An 18,805-nucleotide genomic window follows, 5' to 3' on the forward strand; every position below is an offset into this window, starting at 1 on the left:
TTGCCTAAAGACAGCTTTTAACTTATCTCGCTTTGGGTTATACAGGGAGCTCAGATTGCAATAAACACATTCGGTAATGGATCCAATCCATTTAATTTACATAGCTGGGGTTATGAGAGGAACAGCCCAAACAGAGGATCGACACAGGCTACTGTACATAGATCGGAACAATTACTTGGTAAATCACAATTGAAGCTTTGGTAAAAAGTTGCACGGTGTTCAGGCTCTGACTGGTAATCTGTGATACTGGGCATTTGCCCGGTTGGCCAGTCCTAATTTCAACATGTGTGGGCCGGCCCTCCTTAAAGGAATAGTACACCCAAAACATGATTAGCCTTCATTTTCTACTCACCCCCATGCTGAACAACACCCTGGAGTACTTTTTTGATATCTCAAATGCATCTGGAGATCTGGGAGGCTTCTTGCTGTCTGCTGACATTCAAATAATGGAGGTCTATGGTGACCGAGACAGAAAGGTCCATAAAAGTCCACAAAAAACGTGTCAATATTCCTCCATACTGCTCGTCCAATGTATTCCAAGTGTCCTGAGTGGGTAGCATCCAGAATTTACTCGAAACGAAGTCATTTAGAATGTTTTTAGAGCATAAACAGTAGTGTATAGGATTTCCTGAAAGCGCGCACATGCGCGCTCACGACGCTACGGAAGCCGGCAGACCAAGCCAGATGAAAGTGCGCATTCAGCGTCTGCTCTGCCAATAATGCAAGCGTAGAAGAAGAAATGTGCTGTTTACCTGTGCAAAGAAAGAAACAACGAAAGAAAAATGTCTGAGGACTTCAGTGTTGAGGAAGAGCATGAGTTCTTTGCCGAGCTGAATGCGCTGGTTTGGTCTGCCGGCTTCCGTAGCGTCGGGATCGCGCACGTGCGCGCTTTCAGGAAATCCTATACACTACTGTTTATGCTCTAAAAACATTCTAAATGACTTCGTTTTGAGTAAATTCTGGATGCTACCCACTCAGGACACTTGGGATACATTGGAAGAGCAGTATGGAGCAATATTGACACGTTTTTGTGGACTTTTATGGACCTTTCTGTCTCGGTCACCATAGACCTCCATTATTTGAATGTCAGCAGACAGCAAGAAGCCTCCCAGATCTCCAGATGCATTTGAGATATCAAAAAAGTACTCCAGAGTGTTGTTCAGCATGGGGGTGAGTAGAAAATGAAGGCTAATCATGTTTTGGGTGTACTATTCCTTTAAATTATACCGGCCCCAACACTTATTCTCTGGCCGAAGCACCTACCTGTGACAGTAAATAACTCAAGGAGCTCAAGAAGTATCCAGGCGGTTTATGAACAGTTTTTGGGCTGGAAAACGTGAGTCAGTGACAGCGCTGTATACAGGTGCTGGTCATAAAATTAGAATATCATGAAAAAGTAGATTGATTTCAGTAATTCCATTTAAAAAGTGAAACTTGTATATTATATTCATACATTACATACAAACTCATATATTTCAGATGTTTATTTTGTTTAATTTTGATGATTACAAATGACAACAAATGAAAATCTCAAATTCATCATATCAGAAAATTAGAATATTACTGAAGACCAATAAAAACAAAGGATTTATAGAAATGTTGGCCAACTGAAAAGTATGAACATGAAAAGTATGAGCATGTACAGCACTCAGTATTTAGTTGGGCCTCCTTTGGCCTGTATTACTGCAGCAATGCGGCGTGGCATGGAGTCGATCAGTCTGTGGCACTGCTCAGGTGTTATGATAGCCCAGGTTGCTCTAATAGTGGCTTTTAGCTCTTCTGAATGGTTGGGTCTGGTGTATTGCATCTTCTTCTTTACAATACCCCATAGATTTTCTATGGGGTTAAGGTCAGGAGAGTTTGCTGGCCAATTAAGAACAGGGATACCATGGTCCTTCAACCAGGTACTGGTAGCTTTGGCACTGTGTGCAGGTGCCAAGTCCTGTTGGAAAATGAAATCTGCATCTCCAAAAAGTTGGTCAGCTGCAGGAAGCATGAAGTGCTCTAAAACTTCCTGGTATGTGGCTGCGTTGACCCTGGACCTCAGAAAACACAATGGACCAACACCAGCAGATGACATGGCACCCCAAACCATCACTGACTGTGGAAACTTTACACTGGACTTCAAGCAACGTGGATGAAGTGCCTCTCTTCTTTTCCTCCAGACTCTGGGACCTTGATTTCCAAAGGAAATGCAAAATTTACTTTCATCAGAGAACATGACTTTGGACCACTCACCAGCAGTCCAGTCCTGTTTCTCTTTAGCCCAGGCAAGACGCTTCTGACGCTGTCTGTGGTTCAAGAGTGGCTTGACACAAGGAATGCGACAGCAGAAACCCATGTCTTTCATACGTCTGTGTGTGGTGGTTCTTGAAGCACTCACTCCAGCTGCAGTCCACTCTTTGTGAATCTCCCCCACATTTTTGAATGGGTTTTGTTTCACAATCCTCTCCAGGGTGCGGTTATCTCTCTTGCTTGTACACTTTTTTCGACCACATCTTTTCCTTCCCTTCGCCTCTCTATTAATGTGCTTGGACACTGAGCTCTGTGAACAGCCAGCCTCTTTAGCGATGACCTTTTGTGTCTTGCCCTCCTTGTGCAAGGTGTCGATGGTCGTCTTTTGGACAACTGTCAAGTCAGCAGTCTTCCCCATGATTGTGTAGCCTATAGAACTAGACTGAAAGACCATTTAAAGGCTTTTGCAGGTGGTTTGAGTTAATTAGCTGATTAGAGTGTGGCACCAGGGGCCATCAATTTTGAACCTTTTCACAATATTCTAATTTTCTGATATGATGAATTTGAGATTTTCATTTGTTGTCATTTGTAATCATCAAAATTAAACAAAATAAACATCTGAAATATATGAGTTTGTATGTAATGTATGAATATAGTATACAAGTTTCACTTTTTAAATGGAATTACTGAAATCAATCTACTTTTTCATGATATTCTAATTTTATGACCAGCACCTGTATGTGAGTGGGTGTCTGGCTGACTTCATGCAAGTGTGGATGATACACAGCAATAGTCACTGTCATGTCTGTGTTAATAACCAAAGCCAGTAAAACCGCATTATAGAAGTCTTGGTGATGGTTGTTGTGTGATGCTTGAAGATAGATTGGTTAATCCACAATGTGTATTCGCATTGTGTTTCACATTTGAGACGCACGCATTTGACTGTGCTACTAAGTTTTTTCAGGGGTGGAAGGTAAGGTAAGTGGGCCGGTGTAGATGGAAAAATGCCCGGGCCGAAAATCGTTCCTAGTCCGAGCCTGACGGCGTTACTTTTAAAAGGTGCAACAGAAGAATCTTCTGAAAGCCTCTGTTAAGAACACAGGGACAAAGGTGAGTTAGGGAGGCTGGCAGGAGGTTGACATCAAAGCAGAGGCAACTAAAACACATTTTTAACAAGTTTTAGTTCTGGTCTCTAGGTGAGAAATGTCCTGGTTCCATGGTGTGTCTGGAATAAGAAGTAGGATAAAAAAAAAACAAGCTGTAATGTTATTTTAAGAAAAGCCAGTTTAAGGCCAGAGTTCCTAAAATGTGAAGAGAAACAGCAGCTCGTAGGATTGTGCTTTGATGATTGTGCCTTGATATTCATCAAGGCAGAAAATGTATTTTTATTTTTGGACCATAAACATGCAGGTGAATGGTACTAAGCAGAAGATGAAGATGGATAGATTTTTTCCACAGAGGGCATTCTGATCAACAACAGCTTGATCAAAAGAAAATACAAGTTTTGGACTGGCCTAGCCTGACTTCAGAACTACAGCAAAACTGATTGTAAATCTTTTAGGAGAGATATGCGGATATTTAGATCAACGTGAGATATTTAGATAACTTTATAAAGTGTTGTGAAAACACGCCAAGAAAAGAGCTGGGATGATGGTGAGTAAAGATTTAAACTGAATCTAAACTAACCTCTGCTTCAACATACTAGTTGGAGGATTTGCAAAATGTGTAACAAGGTTTTTAATCGCTTTTGTTTTTGGCAAAAGTAACATCCCATTGTTCTTTTAAATGCCATTGTTTTTTCTCCTTAAATGCTGCAACTGGATGCTTTGTGAAAAACAGCGTTTAAAAAAAAGGAAAATCCCATCGTTTCCAGGTCGACAGTAAAAAAAACAGGACAGCCTGAGCCCTTAGGGGCAGTTAAGACAGATTTTTTGGCCAGGGTTTTAAATATGCAGCAGAGGGGTATAAAATATGCAACAAAACATCAGTATACAGTGCAAAAATGTCAGCTTATTAAGAAAGAAATTGGACATGATTATACATTACGATGGCAACAAGCCACAAACTACATTTCTTTTTTTTTTGTATCCTACACATTATTTTTCATTTGAGTTATTGTTGGTGTTTGTTTCTTATTAATCATACATCTAGGTTATTTTTTCCCTGTAATTGTATGGACCTGTAGAGTTACAATAGTTTGGTCACTTTGGGTGTTTTATGAAGAAATATGAATTAAATCATTTGCTGAAATAAATACTGAAAAAACATTTTTTTTTGCAGGCTTAAAGACTCAAAATTTTAAAGGGAGTCTGAGAAACATCTCATCCTGTTTTGCCAGACGAAGCATTTTCTTATATTGCTGTTCTGCTAATTTTTATAGAATTTACTTCAAAGAAAATGGTGAATATTAATGCGATCTGTAGGCTCCCAAAACCCTGCTGAAAATGAACCACTGTTTTTTTGGATCTCTGGAAAGAAAAAAAGAAAAACAGCACCTCCTTGGCAACGATTAAGTAGGTTTTTTTTGGCTTAACTCATTGGATTGGAAACTAGAAGAACCATAATTCTGCATCTTGAACATGAGGCAATGCAGAAATAATGGGATGCATTCATGTCAATGGGGTGAAAGAAGAATCTTAACGGAAAGTTCCCAAAATCTCAAGAAAAAAAAAGAAGAACCAATAAAAACAATTATTTTAATAAATTTTAATAAATTTTTTAGCAGCTACATTATTACAGCAACTGCCCCGAGTTCGAGCACATGCTCAGTCTGAAACAACTTTACTTTTCCTGAACATTTTTAGTAACCCGACATTTTAAAATTACCAATTAGATTTGAATTCATGTGTACGCTCTGCAAATCAATAAACAGCACAATGCTGAAGTTGGCCTCTGATTCAGCTGTCAGCCAGTTAGCTTTCTGAATCCAAAACACAAATTTTACATTGAACACCTAAAATGTATGATAAAATTTGTTGCTAATTCTGTAAATAATTAAAGACAAATAAACAAGGAACAAATAAAAATAATATAGCTTAATAAACATTATTACATTATTTGGTAATTAAATAAACCCATTAGATTAAGAAATGCACAATTGAATTGAATTGAATTTAAATTAATAAAATTTATAAAATATCTTACTTTGGATTATAACTCCGTATTACAGAGAGCAGTGCGTTTTAATAGCAAAAAAGGAGGTCTCCAGTCTGTTATTTTTCAGGTTACAGTTGACATGTTTAGATAATGCAATCGGCAATATAGGGATAAAACAGACATTTTTTTATTTTATTTTTACATTTAAACATCCCATAATATGAGCATAACTGTACCTAAATGAGTTAATTCCACAGCAGGCCCACTGTGCTTCTGCAGCAACACACACAAACATCTAGCTCCCAGGACAACCACCAGACTCCTCTCATTGGGTCCCTGGCTTGTTTCACACCAGTATACTGACTATAAAAGGAGTGTAAACCAGATGACAGCACTGCTATTTTAAATGAGGCACCTGATTATACAGAACATCACTATTTTGATCAGTTAATTTATGTTTTAAAAGAGTGAAAACCCTGTAATTCTGTTTTTAGATTGTTCTGGGATTAGGAAGGACTTAAAAAAATGATTAAACAAACTTCACGTGTCACAGAGTAAAAGATGTTTTTGGAGCTTAAAGGTACACTATGCAACCGGTGTTGATTTTCCAGTGAGGCTCCCTCCAGAGGGCGAAAGTAAAAGTGCACTGTCGTAAATATGCACAGCTGTTCTCCTGGTTTCTCCGTCAAGCCAGGCGCGGTTGTTTTGAGCTTAGCAGCGAATGACTAACGCTGCGTTCACACTGGACGTAGCTTGCGCGACAGAAGCAGCGAGTTTACATGCAAAGTCAATGGTTGACGCGCGTCAAGGCGCAACAAAAGGTCCCGCGGCGCGTTTTGAGCACCAGGCGCAGCGCGTCTGAGCAGCTGAAGCAGTGCGTCGGGTGCGTTTAACGCAGGGAGAGAGACACAGCGCTGATGATCAGAGGCTACGGTCTCTCCTCTTAAACAGTTTATTGACGACTAAATTAACTTAAAATGCAGAAATCTGCCGGCATAATATGCAGTTTGGATTATTTAGATGAAAAACACCTACCAGCTGCCGCGGTGAACCGCTGCTGATGAAGGGATCCCTACTGTCGGCGCCCCGCTGGTATGTGGGGGTCTGAGCGGCTCCGACAGAAAAAATATTGAAGGCAGGATAATAATCTGAATGAACTGACTGCACTGATTACGTTTTCAGGTGTATTTTCTCATTTAAACACATATTAAAACTACTTTATTCCCACTGATCACAGCAAATATAGCTGCAAGGCAGAGAAAGGATAGTGAAGCTCCGCCTAACGCGCGTCAGACACACTTTTGCACCGCGCAGCCAGAGCAGCAAAGCCGCGCGTCAGAACTAACTGGTACAAGCAGAAAAAAGGAAGCAGCAGACACGATTTTGCTGCTTTTGCTGCGTGAACGTAGCATAACTGCACAAAGATTGCCACTGTGCTAGCAACGAGAATGCTTTTAAATAGGGGCGTGTAGCAGTTCTCGCCGTAAAGCAAGACTGACTCTCACGAGACTTCTGAGCCTGTGGGTGCGGGTCGGTGCTCCTGCAGTTGCAAGTGCAGTATTTCCCCCACAGACCACCAGGGCGGCCGAGAATACCTTTTTCAACCTGAAATGACTCATTTAATCATCCATAACGTTATGGAACACATTAATTAACTGAAAAATGTTGCATAGTGTCCCTTTAAAATAAACTGAAAGCAAGCAAGAATAAAAGGGAGAATTTTAAAGAAAAATGTATTGGAACTTTGACAAGTTTTGCCTCTTCAGAGAAATATTAGACTAACAGGCACACTTCTGTGGCTCTAGATGTAGGCCAGATTTGACCACAACGCAGCACGACCAGCTCAGTACAGGAAGAGAAGAATACAGGCGGGGGATTCCAAAGAACAGCGATGAAAACGCTACTACCAACAGCCGGTTCACCTTAGACTTATACACGAGGTTTTCAGTCACATTTAGACAGACAATGGACAGAACTATTCATCATAGAGTTCTAACATTTGATGGTAACCTGACTGTTTTAGAACATGCAGAGATAATTTTGCAAAGAGATTTACTTTTTTGATGGTCGAAGCCAAAACTAAATCCTAGGTGGGCCTGCAGCTGTAACACTGAACCCACTTATGGTTGAGTACGAGCTGCATGCATAAGGTATAGAATCTGAAGATGAAGTGGTCATGACAGACTTATACCGTTCCTCTGGTACCAGTGTTGGTTTTAATTAATCTCATCAGAGACGCTCAGGATGTGAGTAGTTGCAGCATTACGACCCTTGCCTTGTGCACCAATCGCTGCTGGTGTAGCTTTACATATCAAATGATGGTTGAGGAAGGGGAGTGCCCCAAACTCTCCACCTGCTTTCCTCCTTGCAGACAGGACTCCACTGCACTGTAGAACTTATTAAAGTCAGCTATATGATGGTACTTTGACTACGACAAGAAGATTGACTGAAGCAGTTTGGAGGAAGAGGGTCACCCTACATGAAATTGGATTGTAGCAGTCAGATGAAGCTAATATTAGCCCTATTTGCTGAATGTCAGGCAAAGTTTATGCCATCCTGAAATGAAAAGCTACCTTTAGCATCAGGCATGAATGGAATAAATACAACCACAGTGTTACTGAGGCAGCTGCACAGAATCTGGACAGAAACGCACATGCTTTCCCACTGCAACTAGAATATTCTGGGCTGGGTGCTAAAAACCCTAAGAAAGTTTTGTCATTTAGGCAACAGTTAAGATGCAAAATAAATATATTTCCAAAGCTGTCAGAGATGAAACCCCAGGAGGATTAGATGTTTTAAAAATGAAAGAAAAGCAAGACGAGCAAAAAGAGTCAGAAGCAGCTAATGGAGTTTATATCGCTTCAAAATAATAATTAAAACATGTAGAGAAAAGACTTCATTATTGAGAGCTAGCTGGATTTATGATAGCAATGATCAGGGAAATGTCTAAACGACTTTGGATGCTGTGAGGATTTTCTTTTAGCTTGCATCTAATAATCAAAAATCATAGTATTATGCTCATTCAGTGATGAACTGATTTCTGAACACAAACAGCTAAACTTGTATTGTCCTTTTCTGCGGATGAGCTGAAAAAAATTTCAGTAGTTGTAAATTCCACAGCAAGGTCTAACATTAAAATGAGTTTCAAAAACGAATGTTTTATATCTGGAACCAAATTCTAATTCTCTGACTTAATAACCCAAAGCAGGAGAACCGAATAGAGAAATACGTGATTTAATCCAACTTAACAGCAATAGTTAATTTCCTGGCGGTTCTCCAACTGGTGTTATAGTAAAGCTTAGCATCCTTTTGAACTCAAAGGGCGGAGCAGAGACACAACACCAGTAACCAAGCAATAACAAGCCAGTAACATCAGATGTGGCTGATGGCTTCAGCCTCTGACAGATGATCCAACATCTGATACTTTTAAGAAGTAAATTTTGGACAAACTTTGCCATAGGTCTGGGTATGATGACTGTGCTCGTTAAGGATGCAAGGATTCCCTTAACGAGCAGTGATGCAGACTTTAGAGTTACTTTAGCATGGGAAGAGGTGAAAGTGCTTTGGTGGTGCAGTGGTTAGCGCACAAGACCCATGTACAGAGGCCTTAAGGCAAATTTATGCTTCTGACGCATAGCCTCTGCAACAGTCAAATCTGTCTCTGTGCCCGACCACTGCAACTGTCGTTGCGCGCCTCAAAAAAATCCTGACTACGCGTCAGATGGTCGAAAACTCGCGCAGACCTCAAGCGGAAGTGCGCAGACAAAAGGCCGCTGTGATTGGTCCTTGGTATGCCTTTCCGGCTGTCTGTATGGTCGTCCTTCTTGATTCGGTGCCGGGGCGTGCCGCTTTTAAAAACCGAGTAGAAACTACAATGGACCACTACGACGAAAGGTTAATCGAGGAGATTTAGAAGTACAACCACTTGTATGATGCCTCAGACAAATTATATAACAATGACAAGGTCTCTGCCAAAAGAAAAAAAAAAAAAAAAAAAAAAAAAAAGAGTTCTCTTGAACCATCTGCCGAAGTTTTCACGATTTCTCGAATAGGCTCCCCTTTGCGCTTTGGCGGGAAACTGCTGTGCCTCCCTAGAAATTCCAGACCGACGGTGCAGAAGCATACCAGCAAAACTGGTTTGCGACCAGACCCAAGCGACATTTGATGTGTGCGGTTGCAGAAGTCTAATCTGCCCATTAGTCCTCGACGTGGCCGATGGGGGTTTGGATCCGGCTTGTCGCATGTCTCTCCCCCTCTCTCATACCCCCTTCCTCTCAGCCTACTGTCCAAAAAAACAAACAAGCCACCAGTGCAAGATGGGAAGCGGTGGTAATCCTTATCTGGTATCCCCAGAATTTTTACAGTAAAGTTTGAAACTGTGGTTTTGTAAAAGTTCAAACAAGTTCCAACAAAATGATGACAAAGTGCCAAATATCCAAGTTTGCCTTAATGTATTACTGGGTTTTGTAGATTAAAGCTCAAAATGTTCATCGAAAAAGGTTCTATTTTTAGCTGAATATGAAACGAAATGTTCCTCTGGGGAGAAAAATCCCAAATCCATTTGGACGACTCACTGTATACAAACATATGTGGAAAATGCTTAATCATCTCAAAACATTTAAAATACCCACAAACATCACACTGCAAAACAAACAAAATCTAAATAAAAATGTAAGTTATACATTTCATTTATTCAAGTAAATGTTATGTTAGCATAACATGTTTAATGAAGACGTGCTAATTTGTTGTTTGTGTTTGAAGCCTCTGATAGTGATTGTTTTCTTCTGGCGTCCTGCATCAAAGCCTGAATCAGGAAGATAAACCATGATGGACTACAGGAAGGAAGAGTGCAGTCAGGAAGTGGGAACACACAGATAAAGAATAGATAGAAGTCCACAGCATCAGAGGAGATTGAAGTGGAGAACCGAGTTCAGCTTAGCTGTACAGTACCAGGTCTTCTCTGATTATTAATCATACATCGAACATTCCTCTTTTTTTGCTCAATTTCCTAAGCGATCAAACAACATCCCAATCCTTTTCTACCTGACAGAGGCAGCACCACATCCGTTTATAACCAAATTGTATTTTATTTCTGCAGGTTGACTATGAGAAAGCCTCAAAGTCTGCAAAAAGGAATCAAAGTACTCACGGGTTTCTGGAGGAAAAAGACGGACAGGGCTCCGATTAGAGGCATGTCCCCCAGGAGAGGCTCCATCACCACCCTCAGCATGCCCTGAAGCTGCACAGACAACAAAACAACATGAAACAGCTGCTGAAACAGAGGATGATATTAAAGCAGACTTTTAAGAGGTAAAATCATGACTTCAGATGAATGATTGTTTAATAAATTTAAGTTAAATGATCTATTCGATCGACTAACGATTACCTGTTAAGCAGCAATTTTGTTAAAAATCTCAGGTTTATGTATGAAGCATATCTTTCCACACATTAAGGGCTAAATATTTTTTTCACATTATTCTGAAATAAAAAAGTATTTCATCATATTCCAACAAATTATTATGCCGGCTGTAATAAATACTGAGAGAATATAAAAAAAAAACATACGCATTATTAAAAATTTGTTTTAAAACTTTAAGATACAGCAAAGCCGGAAACTATTGGGTTACTGAATTAAAAGAAAAGATGAATAGAAGGCATGCTGCTCTGACTTGCTGTCAGACTACTTTTTATGTGTGTAAACGGAGTGGACTTTATCAGTGATATGGGAAAGACTTTGCTGTTAGCAGCTCTTTTAAACAGGCAGTTCTGGTTGCTCACAGAGGGATGATAAAACTTGCACTATGTATTGCATTAACTCACTTCTCAATCTACTCTACTTATTGCTAGCATGTTTTTTACTAATAAAAAACATGCTGTCATACAAGTTTAGCATAATGCCGCCACTCTTCCATCATTACAGCCTCATCATCTAAGTGCAGCAGTGCACGCTATTTAGGTGATAACTTAGGCCAGGGGTCCTCAACGTTTTCCAGGCTAAGGACCCCAAACTGATGGCGAGATGGAGCGGGGACCCTCTAATTATGTATACTGTGTTATATCAAACTGGTCCTACAGTCACTCTATTACAGATGGAGTAATATAATGAAGGTAATTTCACCGTGGGATTATTAAAGTATTTTTGATTCTGATTCCTGGTTGATGGGACAGGTGTTGTGAATAAAATGGTTCCCAGCTCAAAAGAGCTGTGTGTTGCTGAATGTGTGCATTGATGACTGAAAGACATCTTCTGCCTTCATTTATCTTTTTTACTACAGTGTATTGAATTCATGTTAATATGTTTTTAAAGACATTTCAATTAGTGAAGAAAAAATGCAGATGGGAATATAAAAAAAGGTCTAATGAACCAAAACTTTCGGGACTCCCATGCAGTACCTCAGTGGACCCCCTAGAGGTTGTGGACCTCCTGTTAAAGACCTCAGACTTAGATGTTTATCAAGCGTTTATATTTACAAACGGAACATGAAGTAAATTCTGCATTGCTGTCAATCATTTAAGAGTGTAGATAATTCTGGACAGGGACTCCGGATAGATTCATGTTTCGGCACTAGCATGCTTTCGCTCTGGCATTACTTCTCGTGCAAATTCTGGTAGCTTTGTTTAAGAATGTACAGTGGTGCCCTCTACTGGGTGTTGTCACATTACAACACAGAAAGAAACTCCCTCTAGACAGTTGATTTAAATAAATCCAAATGGAAATGTAATTAATTTCCATTTGTCAATAATTGACAATTGTGAGTCTGTTGTTTGTTTATTTCCCAATTTAATTATTTTACCAAAATCTACAGCAACATGAAGCTGAAAGAAACAAACACCTCATTATCTCCATATTAGGAACATATTTGCTGAATACAAATCTATATCATTCATTTTCACATGTTTCTAAGTGTTTGAGGGAGAAGCCAAACAGGGACAGGGTATTTTTTTCCTGCTGCAGTGAGTCAAACAACAGGCATGTAGACCGCCTGGCTGCAGCACCTAATTTGGCCATTTCTTCTAGCTTTCAGTAACCAAAGAGTATTTTGTTCATGAAAATCAGTCTGCCAAAGAAGATTGAAGATGGACATTAGTTTTGTTTATGTCCACTCCCTCCTGTAGCCCCGTCCTACTTTAACGAGGGGGCTTTATAAATAATGTGCAGCACGTAATGCCTCTCTACTTGGACGGAGGGGAAGTGTATAAATAAAAGATGTGAGATAACTCATGAAAATAAGTGACTGATAATTTATACAGACACCACTATAGTCATATTTGACAGCCATTGAAAAGCATCCATACAGCATTTTATTGCAGCTTTAAAATGAAAGTGACAAATATTGACTAAGCTGCTGAAAATCAGCAGTTTCTCTTCTTCCTACTCACTTACCCTGCCTCTCTGATCTCTGAACAGCAAACATGGCCTGATCTTATGCCAACAGCTGAGTGGATAACGTCTGCTTTATCAGACCTGGGTCAACACATTATGTAAAAACGTCTCTATGAAGGTTATGGATTATTGCAGGGGTCATGGCTAAAAGAATAAAGCCCAGCATAATCCTGTCTGACTGAGAATTGTGTGATTATGAGAAGCTGAACAGTTGATAGAACATGCTGCACAGCCAAAAGGCAGAGTTAAGTTTTATCCCTGACTGTGCTGCGGTGGATTTCTTTTATACATTTTTAAAAAGTTATTAAAATAAAACTAATGAACCATATCTCAAGTTCAATATGCAAAAATTTTTTTTTTTACTTTAGATAAAATATTTATTTTAACTGTGTAGTTTTAATGTATTTAATATTTTATAAATTCAACAAATCAAAGTTTTTGGATAAATCTTACTGAAATACACTCAAGTCTTCTGTAAATTTTTTCTTCAGGGCTTTAAATACTTTTAAAGTCAATATTTATACTTCTGTGAGCAGCCCTGCTCTCTTTATTCTGCCCTCGTATTTTCAGAAACATATTTATTACTTTTGTTCTTAACTTTAAATAATTATCATGTTTACCAACTGACAAAACTGACATTTTCCCCAAACTTCATTTTCTTACTTTTCCTAATTAATAAAATCTATCATGTCTTTTTTTTACTTGCGTTTATTCTGCTTTTTTGTGGTCCACTTGCTTTGTTTTACAAATGTTTTTGCTTTTATTTTCCAACATTTTATTTATCAATTCATGTAAAGCACTTTAAATTGTCTATGTACTGAATTGTGCTTTACAAATAAAAGTGCCTTGCCTGGAAAAAAAGCTGAAAGTCGTAGGGAAGCGGCTGTTCCAACCGTTGCATTTTGAATTCTCCCGAGTGATGCCCTACTTTAAATGAGTAAATAAAGTGAATGTGATTGGTCGTTTATCAAGGGGGCGGGATTGTTGTAGCGGAAGGTTTGCAATCAAGTTTGATTGTGTCCGGTGTCTCGGAAGCATCTTGCTAACCAGTTAGCAACTTAGTACTAGTAGATTCCCAATGGGAAATTACATTGGGACCAAGTAGCATTTAGCAAAGACGCTGGACAGCGGAAACATGCAAGAGGAGAAGAGTTTTGTGTTGGAGGTCATGGACGAGTCTCCTCCGTCATACATTTTTTATTTAGAGCAGGAAAGCGGGGATGAAGTTGCTGTGGAAGAGGACGCCAGGGCGGCAGAAGCTTGGTTTGGTGTAGAAGGCTTACAGCCGTACATGTTTGAGCCCTTGCCTCGCAACGCTGCCAGTTCTGTTAGCTCTACGCCTGCTGAAGACACAGACGTCCATCCCCGTGAACACTGGGACTGAACTTAATGGGAAAGGAAATGATTCTTATTTCAACTGTTGCATTTATTAGCAGTGACATATGAATTAAGATGGCATGACTGAAAAAATTAGATTGACAGATGACCCCTGATATATGATTGGCTAAATTTCGGTGTTCAAGCTGAAGTATAAGTAACTGGCCTGCATAAGATAACGAAAAAAAATACAGATTTTAGGACAGGATTTTTTCTTAAATAGAAATTTTTTTTAATTTTGCAACAATATCATCTGATAAAGAGTACATTTATATACATGTTTAAGCCAGAATATTTAACATTTAAATATGACTTCCCTATGACTTTAAATCAAAGTTTTTCCAACAGTAAGTTTGCTACAGTAAGTTATTTTGGATTTTATGAGACAATGACCTATTTTCCTCTAATCAAAATGTTTTTTTGCCCAAAACGATTCATTGAAATAATTTTGTTGCTAACAGGTTAAAATATGTAGAAATTTGTGAACACACTTTATCTAGTTTTAACATGGAAGAGGTCCTGTTATGGTCTGGGACTGCTTTGCTTCATCTGGTGTTGGAATCTCTGCAGGGTCCAATGAGATTTCAAGACTATCCAGGGATTCCAGAGAGATAGATGCTGCCCGGTGTCAGGAGGCTTGGGCTCAGCAGGATAATGACCCAAACAAACAGCTAAAAACAAGAATGACTAAGAAAATAACATTGGGCTATTCTGAAGTGGCCTTCTATGAGCCCTGACCTTAATCCTACTGAGCATCTTTGGAAGCATGGAATATATATTTTTTATTTATTATCACTTCTCTCAGATTCGTGTCTTTTTTTTTTTTACCACTGTGGGTTTTTTTCTTTAATTAAACGAAGGGTACCAACAATTTTATCTAAAAAGCTGATCCGTCATACCTGAATGCTTTTGATCCCAGCTCTGCAGTAGTACTTCTTGATGTCAATGTCAATTTCTGTGTTGCCAACAAAACTAAAGGTAGGAGTGAAAAAAACAAAAAGAAACAAGTGAGAAAGCAAATAATTAATGTGAAAAACAATAGTAACGATATAATAGAAGTATATTGCTAAAATTTTCAGTCATTAACAGAAAAAAACCTAAATATAGGATATTTTTGTGTGGCTCTAACAGTCTCTATGTGCAACATAAACTAAGACTTAACTCATACTATCTTTGCTTTATAAGCTGTAAACATCCAGGGAGGAGATTCTGTTCTGTACAATCTGCTCTTAGTGTAAAGATCAACTTTTCTGTTCTGTAAAATATTATGACAAAACCTTCAGGTTTGATTTAAATCAGTGGATAAAACACCTTGAAAGAAGGATAAGTAAAGAGTTTTAAAATATCCTTCAAAAAATTTTACTTGAATGACAAAGAAAAGACAAAGCCTTACTGACCATAACGTTATCATCACTTTCAACGCATCCATCTACAGCCACATAGGCCCTCATTCTATCGCAGACTGATTTTTTGTTTGGTTTTCTGCACAGTAATTATAAGGATCTAACTCTAAATGTATGCTTCCACTGTGAAATCTACAAAACCTCAATATGATGGGGAAAAAAGCATAGTCAGAAGCACCATAATGACACTGGAAATGCGGAAAGGAGGTCTACCTGATCTGCAGGTCCATGATAACCTGCCTCTTGTCCACGTTTTCTGTGTAAACTTTCACCCCGTTCACTCTAATTGGCTGCAGAAACAAAAACATGAAAACAAAAAAGGTTAAAAGGAGCAGCTTCTCTCTCAGATTGGAGGAAAAAGCTTTCAGCTCAGGTGAAAGATCAAAGCTTTTCTAAAATAGACCAACTCTGTTTCTGAATTCCAACAAGGTTCAAGGGCATAAAATCACATATTAAACAGAAGTGCAATGAAGAAACATTTAAAACTTACTCTGATTCAACAGATACCAAAGATTGGTAAAGTTGTAAACTGATTAAAATAAACTGTAAGAAACAAAAAGTCTCTGATGACCTGTTAAAGAATACAGCAGCTGGAATGAGTTCAATCGATGTTTCAGTTATATTTAAAACCATCTGAGTCACTAAGCAGCTTGAAAACAACAATAAGCAGTAGAAACAAAGATTGGTTCTGCTTTTAACAGAGAGAATACGATTTAAGCAGTAGAAATGTGGACATGTGCTTAATTTTATTTGAAAGAATCTTCTATGTAATGATGCTACCAGGAATCAGAACCAAGTTTTTCTGATATATGGACATATTTGGTCTTTACTGTAAGAGTAAAGCACAGAAACAATAAAAGTGTTCTCTGCAAACCAAACCGAAACAAGTCAATAAGCACTGACCTGGACAGTAAAATCTTTCTTTTAAACACTTAAATCAAATATTAGAAAAGGCCAGCTGCAAAAAAAGGACAACAAACAAACCCTTTCTACAACACTAACTGTTTAAAGTATTATTTTCTTCCAAATATCCATGAAAATACTTTTTTTAGCAAAGATGTAAGTGTAAATTTACAAATAAATTAAATATATAAGAGTTTATATATTGTAAAAAAAACCACACATTTTTAGATGTTTCTCTGCTTCACAGACCTGACTCAAACAATCAGGCCATTGATTGAGTTGTGGAAGCAGAGACACATCTAAAATATGCTGGAATTGAGGAAGCTTGCATTAGAATATCGTTTGGCCTGTTTGGTAACCTGAGGGCGTTTTCCGTATACTACACTAAATCACTAAACTTGTCTAGGTTGTGGGTCAGCTCATTGTATAAACCAGATCTAACCAACTTTATTTTAACTGAATAATGTCTTCTCTCCATACCTTGTCTCCCATGTCGATCTTGGTGAAGCAGAAGCTGCTAAGATGAGGGTTGGCTCCTCTCACAGCCGGCTCGATGGTCTCCCTGAACAGTTTATCCACAAACTGGGAGATGAACGGCCACATCTGCTTCACTGTCTGAAGGAAAGCAGAGAGATAAGGAGTAAGATGCTTTACAGGGGTTGATATATCTACCTCCAAGAACATAATCCATACCAACCCATCAACCCCATTGATTGGGAGCTACAACTTTGTTTCCAGTTTGCTATTGAAACCAGTACAACAAACAGAAGCTGTAGAGTAAGTAGTAGGTGTTATACAATACGCACGACAGCTTCCAAATGTGTCATTTTTCTGCTTTTATATTGATGCTCTACTTAGTATTGGTCTATTAGATAAAATATTAATAAAATAGATCAAAGTTTGCTGTTTAAAGGTAAAAAAAAAAAATGCTGATGGGTATAAAAACTTTTCAAAGTGCCCTGTAATTATAGGTATTTCCTTAATGTCTGATTAATTTCAGACATGTTTTCTGTTAGAATACTTTTCAGAATGAAGTTTGCAGCTAAACAAAGAGCTCATCAGAGAGGTTGAAACCTTTATGCTGTTTTCTACATCAGAGTTCAAGTATTTTTGGAATTTAGACATTATTCTTCCCCAGGTTATCTGCACTTGAAGAGTGAAAGAGTCTAAAAAAGAATTGCCCATACTTCAGATACCTCTCAGTTAACAACTAGCAATAATATGGTTTAGAGGAAGCACAGATCACCTTTAAAAGGCCTCTGAGTGCTTCCAATACATATATAATTTAGAAACAAGCCACTGCTGTAAACATCAATCTTGTTGTTTAGGTAGTGGTAATGGAATGACCTGGAAGGGCAAACAAACAGTTACAGTCAGCAAATCTCTTCCAGGAACTGATCACATCTCTGATCTCAACTGATCTCTTGTTTCACCCCCTCTGTGGAGCTCAGTCACTGGGGTGCGGTCCCTCAGGAATCCAGATTCAGTGTCTATTTTAAACCCTATACTGTCTACTTTGTCAAGCTATTAGGAACATGATGAGGTTTGTGGTGGAAATCACATGAAACAACGAATGCTCATATCTGTACCTTATTGAGCCACTCCACTCTCTCCACATCTGGATAATGGACCTGGAAGAACAGAAAGGATACAGTCAGAATCAATGAACTGCTCTTCAATAACAGTTTCAACCCTTTTGAATCTTTGAGACAATATTTGCTCATCTTAAGCTATTCAGTCATAGAACACGGTGACCCCTTTAACGCCAGGCACTAACACGCATCAAGGACATTAGGTCACACTCAGGACATTCTGAGGAAACTTTCATCTCTACCTTTGGAGGTGCCCTAATATACCTGATCTGCATTAGTTAAGCTGTCCTTTCCACTATACGATCAGTACCATCAGCTCAATTGTGCATAAGCAACTAGATATGCTGGTGAAGATTCTCAGTCATCCAGGTCATAGTCATTCCGTAACAGTTTAAAAAAACAATCCACTGTTAAAGTTTTACGGAACAACCAGATATACATCCGGGTCGCCCTCGAAATAACCTGGCAAAGAAAGTCCTTTCTAAAAATTGTAATCATACTAAACTATAATATGTTAAAGGTTAATAATGAATTTCCTGAGAAAATAAATGCATTTCAATCCTTGCCGTTTTACCACTCGTCTGCACCGAAAATGTGATCCTAAGCTACTTCTGGGAGCAAATTTTTCAGCTTCAAGCGTAAACAAATCTAGTCTTCTTGAGTTTTTTTTTTTCCTTTCGTGTTAACATTATGGTATATAGTGTGTAACCTAAAGAAAGAAACAACTAAAATGCAGATAAACATGGTTTAATCATATTTTGCCGGACTGCTTTGATCATGTCCGATTATGACGTCAGACAAGCAGTTTAACGCAA

At 38.6% G+C, this 18,805-nt stretch overlaps 1 protein-coding gene across 4 annotated transcripts in view; it reads right to left on the minus strand.

The window, feature by feature from the left end:
- The window catches only part of esyt2a (extended synaptotagmin-like protein 2a), a 70,624-nt gene that overhangs the window by 21,500 nt on the left and 30,319 nt on the right, over positions 1-18,805 (minus strand). For all 4 annotated transcript variants that reach the window (XM_038293561.1, XM_038293560.1, XM_038293559.1 and 1 more), the window contains exons 3-7: positions 17,988-18,029; positions 16,879-17,013; positions 15,709-15,785; positions 14,992-15,064; positions 10,481-10,570 (exon numbers count right to left, since the gene is read on the minus strand). In XM_038293561.1, coding sequence (XP_038149489.1) covers positions 10,481-10,570; positions 14,992-15,064; positions 15,709-15,785; positions 16,879-17,013; positions 17,988-18,029 — 417 coding nt within the window. The remainder of the gene's footprint in view (positions 1-10,480; positions 10,571-14,991; positions 15,065-15,708; positions 15,786-16,878; positions 17,014-17,987; positions 18,030-18,805) is intronic.

This window comes from Cyprinodon tularosa, unplaced genomic scaffold, assembly GCF_016077235.1.
Source record: "Cyprinodon tularosa strain WSP-4 unplaced genomic scaffold, ASM1607723v1 ctg329, whole genome shotgun sequence".
NCBI classification, from domain to species: Eukaryota; Metazoa; Chordata; class Actinopteri; order Cyprinodontiformes; family Cyprinodontidae; genus Cyprinodon; species Cyprinodon tularosa.